Here is a 13,076-nt window from a genome sequence, read left to right as displayed (position 1 = left end):
ATTGATTTAATTACACAATAAGTACACAACCTGCCCCATACTCACACAATGTAATAAATTGACATTTCAAAGAACGATTTAATATCCAATATTTTATTAATGACTAAACACTATCAGATTAGAAAGGGCAAGCATGTTTAAGCTTAAGGTATCCTTAGGCTGTCCTCTTTGATCAACATATAAAAACAACAAACTTATGTGAATTCACTGAATAGTTTAACAAAGAGTGTCGATGAAATAACGCACTGGGTAGTCTGTTAAAATCTGACAAATTGCCCCGAACACACACTCATGTTAACTCAAGCTACCATGCTATTATGACTTACATGAATTGGATAAGTTATTTAAATATTAAAGCTAAGCAATTTCCTCTGTTATAAATATGAACCAGTTTTACAATTACATATTATTATTATTGCTGTTATTGTTATTAATATTGACGATAGTACTTATTCAGTTTTCTGTGGTTTACTTGATTTTTAATATGTTGAAATGTATATTATTTGTTGTTTTAATATCCTGTTTAGTACAGTACTCAAGGTTTGCTTTTTTGTGATTGACTACAGATACACATCTTACATACTGCCAGTAAAATGTTTTTCCATTGTAACTATTATTCATAAACTTCTACAAAAGTTAGAAGTATAGGTTAAAAGTGAAAAGACAAAGTAAATCTTTAAGTATAAAAATATTCATATTATACTCAAAGTACAAACTTAAATGGCATGTATCGAGTACCGTAATCATCTAGTTAAGCCTTAATCTATGGCATTTTCAGGGAAAAACTAAAGAGACAGCCAACACCAAGAAGGAGGACAGTGGGGGGGGGGTGATTATGAACTTATGAACATTCATATCGTCACCAATTTGAATATTGTGAGTATCGTGGTACAGCTTGAACATTTGTGTTTTTGCATAATTAATGATCATAATGTCACCCATAGCGTTAGCTTTGCCTTCCAGCTCAGCTCTCTCTTCACCACGACAGAATGGTACAGCATCCATATTACTGCTGATGCTGCACCAATACACATCTCCAACTTCCTCGTGAAGAAGACCCTGAGATATTTAAACTCCTCCACTTGCAGTGACTCATCCCCCTGCAGGACAAGGCAGTCCATCCTATCCTGGTCAAGAAGCATGGCATCAGACTTGGAGGTGCTGATCCTCATCCTGGCCGCTTCACACTCAGCCACATGCTCCAGTGCATGCTGCAGATCACAGCCTGATGACGCCAACAAGACGATTTCGTCTGCAAAAAGCAAAGATGGGATCCTTAGGTCCCTGTATCAGACCCCTCTGCTCCTTGGCTGCGCCTAGAAATTCAGTCCATAAAAATTATTAACATAATTGGCAACAAAGGACAGCCTTGGTGGAGTGCATCACCCACCGGGAATGAGTCTGACTTACTGCTCACAATGCAAACCAGGCTTTGCTTTATACAGGAACATGATGGTTCACAACAACGGACCCTGTACCCCATACTCCTGAAGCACCCCCACAGGACCCCCCGAGGGACACGGTCGTATGTCTTTTCCAAGTCCAAAAACACATGTAGATTCCGATTACCCCTCCAATATCCTTGTGAGGGTGAAGAGCTGTTCCAATGTTCTGCGACCAGGATGGAATCCGCATTGTTCCTCCTGTATCCAAGGATCGACCAATGGATGGACCCTCCTCTCCAGTACCCCAGCACAGACCTTCCCCGGGGAGCTGTCACTGGATAAGCAATCCTGTAAAAATTGATGGATTCTCGCTGTGAAGTTTCTGCTAAACCCCATATTTCAGTGTATCGAAGTTGCTAATTGATCTCTTGATATATTTCCTCATGTCAGTCTTACAAAGGTCCCTTCACAGGTTTTTGGGTCCCTTTGCCAAGGAAACAGCAGTCAATACTGCTGCATTTAAGAGGCCAACTTCATGCATTCCCAAAGGGAGGACGTTTAACCATACAATACCAGCTGACAGATTGTCCATTACTAAGCTGTTACCAGGGGTGGGGGGAATTGCCTTTGCATCTGTTAACAGTCTTACATCAATAAAGCTCAACTCTGTATATCTCCAGAAACTGCTGACAAAAGTACAATTTAGTATTGGAACACTCCCTGATTGTCCATGAGTGGGTTAGCTGAATGTGGAAACCTGGTATAGCAGCCCTGGTTGTAATATGAATTTCTGTCATCACTGAATTTTCAGTTTCCTGAACAGTTTATTAGTTAACAGTACTTTTGGCACTTTTCAAGGCATAACAAGTGTTAACTGATGTGTGTTGACTTGACAACACACTGTTAAGTCAGAGAGAATGGCTGTTCATTGGAAGTAGGTTGGAATTCCTGAGTTTTATTGGTTTAATAGGATACTCACCATTATCTGGAACTGTACTTGTTTCCATCATGCTGTTCCACTGAATGTTTGCAGAGTAATTTGTTGGTGAATCCATCCATCCATCCATCCATTTTCTGTACTAAACTCTAATGGTAAATATCTCTTGGTGACCACAAAATGACTCAGACCTAAGATATTGTAGCCCCTTGTTCTGTTTTGCTGGGAGACTGGGCCATGATTTAATGGTTTATTTTTCTCCAGTAGTATGCTTTAAAGATCTCAGTAGATCAAGGAGACCATACATGGGGATGTATCAGGTCTGGGTTTTCTTTTAGTTACCACTCTTTAGACATTTTTACTGTTGTTCCATAACTGGAATACAGCTTTTCAGGATCCCATGTTGTCTGCAGTTGCTTTCGGGAGGATCTTCAAAGAAACCACAGAATGTCTAGTAGGGGGGTGGGGGGGCTTTTCTCCATATATTACCACACCAAAGGAAAAAGCATATTGCTCAGTAAATGTCACTGTTTCAGAAGTAATTTGAACAACTTGACTCAAAGCTGCTCAAAGGAGCTTACACTTATTTCTCAGAATTAGACAAAGAATCTTTTTTTTAGTTGTAGTAGATGGAGTGATCATATTGTATTGTGGTATCTATTGGCCAAATTCAAAATTTTATTCATTGGTAAAGACAAATGTCCAAGCTAATAATGTGGGGAAAAGTCTCATATTAGATCATGCATCTGCTTGGCTCTGTGCAGGTGATACTTCACCACCTCGAACTGAAACTCTGATCTTTTACAAAGGGGCCATGTTCGTAAATCCTCTTCCAGACATGTAGCTGAACATTTTCTGCATGCATTGCTGGCATTTGGGCCACACAACATGCAAGCACTGGGAGAAGCAACTTGATATGTTGGAAACAGAGACATGTATCACAAGCTCAAGGACTTACTACCATCCCAGTCTGTCCATAGTTAGCAGCCCAGTACAGATGACAAGTTGGAGATCACATGACCCGGTACTGTCCACCATTCCTCACTGTATTTTTAGAAAGAATGACAAAGGCCCAGGGTATCCTGTACATTCTGAATGCATTGTCCTAAAGACATTGCTTGAACGCTGTGACGGTGTTCTGCCTGACCACTGTGACGAGTTAGATGGGTCATTCTCGATTGGACTTCAGCCACTCTGAGTTGCTGCACATACTGATACTGTCTTTGTAACATAAGCAGCCACACTGGCTCATTTTTACTCAAATGCAGTCCTGTGTCTCAGGAATGGACTCAGCAGCAGTCAAGAGGAAGAAGGTAACCAGGTTCAGTTTGTACTTCCTCAGTGGGGACGAGCTGTAATTTGCTAACCTATCTTGTGCTCCTCTGGTTCTTTGGTAATTTACGGCTAACTAGAATTATAATTTTGAGTTTGTTTTAGGATTAAAGCTTCATCCAAGGATTCCTTGAGGATACGGGTTTACACAGATTAGGCTTTTAACAGGGAAGGGGGCCTTGGGTTGTCTTAAACTCATGCTGAAGGCATGTTTTCTCCTTCCTCTTTGTTTACATCAACATCCAGTTACTGTTCAACTCGTAATTGGAAGTGCTGAAATATCAGTGTTGTGGCATGTATCACTTTCCAAATCCACCAGGACTCCCGATGCAGTGTTTGTGTGTGCATGTTTTTGTGCATGTGCAGGGCACCTTTGCAACTGACCTAACGTCACCTCTGGGAGATGATCTCATCTGTATATTTTGAAGCATCTCCTAAGAAATTATATTTTTGTCATCATTAGGTTGTCACAGGCTATTTGATGGGAGTAATGAGGGTTTAAACTTGGATTATGATATACTGATCATCACTGACTGGTTTAACCCAGTGGGAACCAGTGAAGTCACCGGTGGAAGTTGATGATTGGTAGTGTAGGATAACCATACCCATCCCAGCTGGAGTGTAGAGCCAAACTCTGTTACCCTGCTGGTCTTTGACTTTGGAGTAATCCCACGGTTGATTTAGCTGCTCATTCTGAGAACAGAGAATACATGTGTGGAAGGATTTATGAGCATACTTTTCAATATAAAAAGTCATTTCACTTGACAAAGCAGCAAACTTCAGTCTGCTTTATGAGGGAAGCTGACACAGCAAAATGTCCGAAGTTATGCTTGATGCTCGAAATTTATGACACCCCCAAGACTTAGGCCTCAAAATTAAAAAAAAAAAAATATTAAAAAACAAACCCCAAAGCAAGTTTCCTTACATTAACAGCCAATAGTGTGTGACAGGACATATGACTAATGATGAATGCAAAAGGGTTACTTATTATTGATTCCTTTGTAAATGAGTTGGACTTTTGCTGTTTCTAATATTGAAAGTTATTTTGTTCTTGATGCGACTACAGCTGAGGATTAATTAAGACTGTAATGGGAAAGAGACTGGCTGTGTGAGGATGATGTTTTTTGGCGTGATCGACGGCCATGTTTTTCTCCTTGCTGTTATTCATAGCATATTGTGTATCTAAAAGGGTCCTGACTCCTGCTTCTGGTGTGGCTGGGTTTCATAAAACCTTTATTTAAGAAACCCTGTATTCAGTAGCTCCTGACCTTTTGCGTTCGTTCTGGCTTGCAACCCACACTTTAACCAGAAAGCCAAATGCATCCAAAAAAGAAACAAGAAGTAATTACAATTGCAATTAGATCATTAATTAGGAGGGAGCTTTTAGCCACCCACGCCAATGTTTACTTCTGTGGCAAGGACTCTATTTTGCCGAAAGCACTAAATGACGTCAGCAGCATAAATGTGAATGTGATTGGCGTGGAGTATAAGAGGGCTGCTGATGCTCTCCACGTGGAACCACCCAGCCTCACCCAGGGAGGCCTTGTTTTCCCTACCAGGTCCGTTGCACCTTTAGCAAACTGGAAACATGGAAACGGCAGAGATCGTAGCTGTGCAGTTCAGTTACGGTAGATTGGTGAATCTAAATGGCTTATGTGTTTATATGTATGAATACTGGGCACACAGCCCCTATATCCTGGGCTTCCCAGCAATGGTCGTCTGTTGGTTCTAACTCAATTTACTTTGTTACTGTGGAATCGGCTGCTGTTCGATTGTGTCACATGCATACATGTGTCCTAAGCCGCTGTTATAGAATGTAACCCCCCCACCCCCCCGACTCTGAATTCCAGAAGAGAAGTTGTCACCCATCCAGGGATGGTTGCTAGTGCTCTCATTATACTCACTGCTTCCCTCCCACTCTGTGTGCAGCTGCTAGTTGCTCCAAAATGATTTTTATGTCTGGCAGGACTCTGCAAGCAAAAATATGCTGAAGAGGTCAGATATGTCACTTATACCACAGGTTAAATAGCTGCTCTGAACATTCCCCCCCCCTAAAGAAAAAAAAAACAAAACAAATGCAAGATTAATGGTGGTTCCTGGTGGTCAGCACCAGTCCCTGGTAGTTTCAGACGAACTAACTAATGTTTTGATTTCAAAAGATATCAGTGTTACCTTTGATGCCCAACAGAATAACCCCTTCATAGCATTTCCAATCTTTTTAATCATAGTTTTTTTTGTTTTTGTAAAATGAACTTGAACATTTCCATTGTTGGATGTGGTTTGGACTAAAGTATTTAAATTCAGTTCTATTCAATTTAAATGCTACAGCACTTTGGCTGTATTTCCTGCTGCATCAGGAAAAGAAATAATCCTATATTTCTGATTGTACCATAGGGAGCCAGGAACCAAAAAATAGAAATACACCAATATTGTGTTTATTCTCAGTTTTTTAATAAATATGTGGCAGATGAAAAATGGCAACAGGTAGCACGATAGGTGGTGAAACACACTTACAGCTGTACAGTTCTGTTAGGGTTATGCTATGTGAGGAATGGGACTTAACTGCCTCTGTGAGATGTAAAAAAATATCCATTAATTTAGGAGAGAGAGATGCTGAGTAATAACCACTTGTTTTCTTTGCAGATTTTATCTGTAATGATCTGTTTTTGGGAGCTTGGCCTTCACATGCTTGCCTTGGGCCAGCTTGATATGTGTGAATACGTTGACATGCTGCGGTCCCTAGAAGCCTGTCTGTGTTTCAGCCAGGAGATGGCACTCCAGGAGTGCCCTCTGGTGGAAGTTAGGCCACTAAATAGTTGAGGCCTCTAAATACAGCTACTTCAGACCCCTTCATATTCTGCTGCGCCTTGTATTTAATATCTAAATATTTGAATGAAACTAGAGACCCAGCAGCACTAATGCAGTCGAAGTATTTTCCCAGTATTATTGAAAATAAGCTTAAATGTTTGACATGTGATAATTTAACTGATAGCATCTAGAGCTCTTCAATTAATTTCTGGTATCTGCTTCCTCTTCTGTGGATTCCAGATCAAAACAGCTGGTGCTTGTCAGCATTAATAGAGAGCTGCTTCACAGCAGAGTACGATGTTTCCTCATGGAAGCAACATGTCAGATCTGAAATTCAATCCTGCTCCTGCCCTGCTTTTCCCCTGGGTTCTCTGGTTTCCTCCTCCAATCCAAACCCATGCAGTTAAGTGAACTGGCATCTTTAAATTGGCCTTAGTGTATGAACGTCTGTCCAGGGTGTATTCCTGCCTTATGCCCTTTGCTGCCCGGGATCGGCTACTGCCTGCCCGGGATCGGCTACAGCCTGCCCGGGATCGGCTACTGCCTGCCCGGGATCGGCTACAGTCTGCCCGGGATCGGCTACTGCCTGCCCGGGATCGGCTACAGTCTGCCCGGGATCGGCTACTGCCTGCCCGGGATCGGCTACAGTCTGCCCGGGATCGGCTACAGCCTGCCCGGGATCGGCTACAGCCTGCCCGGGATCGGCTACTGCCTGCCCGGGATCGGCTACTGCCTGCCCGGGATCGGCTACAGCCTGCCCGGGATCGGCTACTGCCTGCCCGTAACCCTGTACTACCTAAGTGGATGGAGGCTGGGTGGATGGGCTTCATTTTACTATTATGCTAAATGAAGAAGAAAAATCTTTGGTCTATAGTGTCTGGGGGGCTTGGTGCCTGTTACCCCTGACGACAGTTTTCTATTGGGAGTACTCTTTTCTCTTTAAATGTACAGTGTAGATGTAAATTGGCTCAGTTCATATCAGGGTAAGGAAAACAAGGATAGTGGGTTGGAGGGTTTGCCATAATTTTTGTTTGCTGTTTTTAGGGTGTGAAAGTGTACCTTAAATCATTTTAATGAATCAGCGATTAAGCAGCATACACAGTTTCCTGTGTATTTAGGTGTATCAGATGATGCAAGCACAGAGATTAGGATTTGATTAAATACCATCTATTGTTTTTTTAATGTTGGATTTCGCATAATTCTCCTAAACTCAAGCCAGAGGAGTTAACTAACTACCGAAGGCCGTGCCGCCGGTGTCTAATTTTAAACAGCTATTTCTGTGAGCTGAGCTTTTGGAAGACTTCGCTGAAAGCAGGTACTGTCGCTGGCTCCGCGCGGAGCTGCTGTTGCAGGGTGGGCTGCTGAGCTGTGGGGAGGAGGCAGGACTTTGAGTACAGGGCTTTCTGTGAGAGGGGAGGGGCGTAGTGTGCTGGGACAGGGAGGGTGGATCTCTCTCTCTCCCTCTCTCTCTCGTTCCCTGCCTCCCTCTCTCTCTCATCCAGCGGGGTGCAGAGTGTGAGCACGCAGGGGGAGATTGATGCCACTATGCTCAGCTTCCTGTCGACACGTTTCACGTCGCGCTCCTCACGCTGATGCCACCGGCCCATAAAAGCCAGCGCCGGCAGGGCAAGCACGGCACAGCGTGTGGGGTGCACGCATCTCCGTGAGCGCGCACAGCCTGGGGTCTCTCAGGCTCTCTGATCTCTGCTCAGGGCTGCCTGAAGAAGGGGGCGGGTGGGGTGACACCCGGTGGTGGCCGTCATCGTACGGATCGCAGCATGAAGGTGAGCCTCTGCTCCTCTCTGTCCTACTAACTCCTCTTCATCCCCTCAGAGAGAAACCTGTGACTCGTCAGTCAGTAAGTCAACTGACCGCTCTGCTTAATTGCTGTGCTGTTTAATTTTTTTTTTGCTGCTTTTTTGTGCTTTTTGTCTTTTTTGGAATTCTTTAGTTCGTATGTTGTTCAAAACTTTTCCCTGGCTCTTCATTATGGGTATGAAACTTTTACTTAGTCAGAAGATGCATTCTGGGAAATTTTGACGATGCGGTGGCTGGCTGGTGTCTTGCTTGGACTGTGGTATAAAAGGTGGATATTTTGGGCTTCGCAAAAAAAATCATGATTTATACTGTCTTTTCCCATCGAAACAGTGCAGAGTGGGCAATTACTTGTGGGTGTCTTATGGTTAGAAGAGGCACTAGGATTTGTTGGAGCTTGTTCCATTAATTCTCTGGTAAAACACACAGATGAAGGGTTTGTATCACCAGGCTGAGTTTCTCACTTAGCAGGGTGTGGAGGTGAGAGGTTCAGCAACTGGCCTCCATGCCCACTGCTCCTTTGAGCGTCAGCATGGTGCTCGGAGAGATCAGCTGGGCTAACTTTGACCCACCCTGCCGGTATCATGCTGTTTGCTGTGGGGGGGTGGTGGGCGTCCGCCCTGCCCGCTGGTTATGGTGGGCCTCGGGCACAGTGCCCGCTGGTTATGGTGGGCCTCGGGCACAGATAGCGGCAGGTGAACAAGGGCAGAGAGCAGGGGGGGCCAGCATGGCCGTGATACTGTGTGTCTGTGTTCATGTGCACTCACATGTTGGGGGGGAGGTGCAAGAGTAGTTTTGAAATGCTGATAATTTTCTTCCAGAACTCATGCTGAGAGAGGTCCTAGGGACAAACTGTGCCCTGTTCATTGTGTTTGGAAAAAACATGTGCATGTGCATGGTTTTATCACCAAAGAGTTGCTTTTACTTCAGGATAGAATAAGCTGGTCCTTAAGATCTTTTAGGTTGCTTTAGAATCTGTTTTATCAGCTTGTGCAGCCTCTGTTCAGAGGAGGGTTGATGGAACAACTCAATTAACCTCCTTATTCGCATGGAACATTGCCGTACAGTCACCCTGCTGTAATTCAGTGTAGTTAAACCATCCTCCAGGCATGGAGAAATTTGGTAGGAAAGAAATGTTCAATTTGCACATAATGGTGGCACACAGATACAGGAAGAAACTGTCAGACAGTGGAAGAAATGCTGCTGTAAGTCTATGTGACTGGTTGGCTCTCCTGCACGAACTGGTCTCCTGTGTGCAGCTCTGTCAAGACCAGACTTTTATTAGGCACTGAATCAAATCTTGTCCAAGAACCGATGGTTAATAGCAAAGTTTCCTTTTAAATAGCTCTTTTATATCAGTGTATTGTCAGAATAAATATGTCTGTATATTGTTTTATGATTTCAATGTGTGGGCTTTTCACTTTACTGCTGGCTGTATAAATATTTCCGGTTCTATGCCTATATAGTAATAATAATGCATATTCCAGACTTGTATCACCTCAAGACAAACCGTCAAACTGAATAGTATCAGGCTGAGATAATAGCAACTAAATGTTATATATATGAAAAACCTGCACCGTGTTCAGGATCCTTAAATGCTTTTCTTTCTTTTCTTCAGTTTTTAAAATTTCATTAAAAACACATTTTATTAAATACAGTGAAATAAAAATTCAAAATGAAATTTAAATGGGAGAATATCGTTTTGAGGTTTTGTGTTATAGTAGCGGTAACACTTTACTTGAAGCTGACATCTATAATGCATTATAGATACTTCTTTTATAGATATTTATTTTATGAATGCTTTATATGTGTTATGTATGTGTTCATAGATTCCGATAAACATGGCATTCGTAGAAAGTGTTAACATATTAACTTCAGCTATAGTTTATTATCCTCCTGTACCAAGAGTTAAACACCTCAGTTTTTTTAATCAAATGTATGATATATGGACTTCAAGCAAGGTATGAGTTGCTCTAGTGTAAATCACAAAGAGAGGTGGGGGGCTCTTTCTGGGACAGTGTCATTGGAGTCCTGACGACTGAAAGTCACAAAAGTGTGAAATATTATAAACACTTAAATTAGACTCACTGTCAATATCCCACATGAATACTATCAGCTGGCACCGTTTAATATTTACCTGAAATAAATGAGTTTGCTATATTTCTTCTTGAGAACAGTTATGTGTCACGTGTTATCATATTCATACATATTTGTGGAAATAATTTATGAAACCAGACTTCACTTCATGTCGGTGCTCAGGCCCCCTGAAAGAAAACATCCATCCATCCATCCATCCATCCACTAACTGGACTGCGGGACTAAAAGAAAACAGTGTTTCTTTTGAGTTTGTCTCCTTTCTTTTTATAATGGCTTTTTGGTGACCATTTGATTAAAAATCCAGCTTAAAGATGCATTTGTTGTTGTTGTTATTGTGAATAGAAATGATCTGGATGGTTTGCTGAATGCACTTTGCCAGATGCTTTCAATCTGAAGTGAAACCTGCTGGGATCTGGTCCAAGTGATCTTTATCGGTCACGTACATCATACATAGAAATTAGATAGCTGTATATAGTCTGTTAATGTACGCAGGTAGTTATGCTGGGAAATGTAAGGAGAGATTGTAATTCAGGTCACAGTTATCATGTCTGTAAAAAATGTACAGACCCTCCCCAATGCATGACTGGAGATTTTACCGTGAAGTCGTGTAGCCTCAGGATCCCCACGGCCCCCCCAGAATCCTGCTGACGGTGACACAAAGGAGGAAATGCAACACTTTGACCGATATAAGAAAGGAAGAAGGGGATGTTACCAAACTGGTCACATCAGCCAGAAATATATAAGGTTAAAAATAAAGATAACAAGCATTTATTAGTTCATTTTGTCCACCTCCCCCAAATAGAGGGCGAGATCACTTTTTCCCTTGGTATCGCCAGTGGATTCAGGGCTGGCAGGCAGATATCATGCTGATATCAGCATTTAGAAAAGCATGCTGGGTTTCCGGAGGCAACTGGGTGCTGATACCATGAGACTGTCGGTCATTGTGATTTAGTATACTCCTCTGCCGTGTCTGTCCTCCTTCCCTCCATTCAGGACAGATTTGCATGGGCCGGGGGGATCTCCGGTCCCCGGGGCATCTGTAGGGCTCTCAAGTATGTCTAATGGAGGTTTAATTGACTTATCGATTGAGAGGATCCAGGGGCAGCATTCTGTGGCTCGTCCCGAGGAGGCTTCCGCTTCTCTCTCTCTCTCTCTCTCTCTCTCTCTCTCTCTCTCTCTCTCTCCTTCCATCAGCCACAAGTCAGTGAGGAGTGTGATTAACAGCTCTTGGTCTCGCCTCAGAGAGTTTTGTTTATTTTAATTGTCTGTTTGCTTGTCTTTTGGTGCCCATTAACTTGCAAATACTCAGACTGGTGAATTTTCCCTGGCGAAATGCTTGGTGGACTGGAAATGAATCACCGTCGCTGCCCTCGCTTCTGCTTCACATGCTCCACCCATCCTGATTCAAATTAGCCGCTTCCCAGAAGTTAAGGCCTGTGGCAGCCAGATTATTTATTTATGAGTCTATTTATTTGTGTGCCGTGTTGAAAGTGGATCAGGCTGATAGTATTCAGCTTGACTTATGTAGTGAAAATGAAAGGAATGGTTACATCTCATGGTGTAGGATCACTGGTTCATGAGTGGTTCTCCTGCACCACTCGGTCCTCTCAGATACCAGCTCACAATTGCTGGAATAGCACCACTGGAACCATGACCTGATGTCCCTCAGATGGTCCTGACCTTTCTGCTGTGTTGGCAGTAACTGGAAAGCCACCATCCTCAACATCCCTCAGACCTTAACATGTCCCAATAGCGGTTGTTTAACTTGGCTTTTGTATGCAGCATACATGGAAAATGCAGCTGTGCTCCTGAATCACACCATCATTGCTGGTTGTTGTGTCAGTGCACGCCAGTCACCAGTCTGACTGCCTGGCACAAACACATCTCTGTTGGGAGACTGTTCCCAACAGAATACACAATATGAGTATGGCAAATGTTATTGAGGTTCCTGCTTGAGAAACCAGGAGCAAATTCCATTGGGGTCAACAGGACATCTTGTAGCCATCTCAGGAAATATAAGGCCACGTCCTTCATCTGGCCCATTTAATTTCTTCAAACAGTAGTTGAATAGGGGAAGCAGCCTCATGACTGTTTATTACATCCATCTGGACAAATGTAATTAATTTATGTTTGTTATTCAGCATTGGTTCCTGGTTACTACAGAAAAAACAGGTGTTTGTGCATTGCTGATTAAACTCTATTTAGATTATTATTGGATGATGTTACATATTACAGAACTAGCCTGACTGTTGAACCATACCTAGTGCTTAGTCTGATTCTTCAACCCTAGACTATAAGGTCTCACACATCAGATCCACAAAATCTTTACCTAATCTGTCAAAGTCAACATCTCCATGGTAGTCTGGCAGGAGTCATAAATTATTTTCCTAGGCAGGGCAAGAATCGAATTGCCACATAACACAGCCGCCTATGAATTCCATTTCTCAGTGCAGAATGGTGCTTCCTGTTTGTGGAGACATTGTGTCGGGGAATGGGAAATGATGCATAATTGTGATAGGGACTGAAAGCAATCCTCTAGAACCTTGGAACATACCAGGCAGATGAGCTCATGATAGAACTTGATTAGAAACTAATGAGCAGGTTTCTGTCCCCTCTCATTTTCTGTCGAAAGATTTCCACATAACCTCTTCATTGCCGGTGGTCTTCCCAAAGGTTGCCAATTAGCCAGTGTTGTGTGTAAT

At 42.8% G+C, this 13,076-nt stretch overlaps 1 protein-coding gene across 2 annotated transcripts in view; it reads left to right on the top strand.

Moving 5' to 3' along the window:
- pld5 (phospholipase D family member 5) overlaps positions 1-13,076 on the top strand; it is a 46,753-nt gene that overhangs the window by 6,823 nt on the left and 26,854 nt on the right. The window contains exon 1 of one of the 2 annotated variants that reach the window (XM_023828152.2): positions 7,954-8,246. The exons of the other annotated variant lie outside the window; for it this stretch is intronic. Within the exon in view, the coding sequence (XP_023683920.1) occupies positions 8,241-8,246 (6 nt within the window). The 5' untranslated portion in view covers positions 7,954-8,240. Of the gene's footprint in view, positions 1-7,953; positions 8,247-13,076 lie in introns of those variants that run through there. 2 annotated transcript variants of the gene reach the window in all.

Source organism: Paramormyrops kingsleyae, chromosome 3 (assembly GCF_048594095.1).
Source record: "Paramormyrops kingsleyae isolate MSU_618 chromosome 3, PKINGS_0.4, whole genome shotgun sequence".
Taxonomy (NCBI): domain Eukaryota; kingdom Metazoa; phylum Chordata; class Actinopteri; order Osteoglossiformes; family Mormyridae; genus Paramormyrops; species Paramormyrops kingsleyae.
This window is presented reverse-complemented; position numbering and strand designations above follow the sequence as displayed.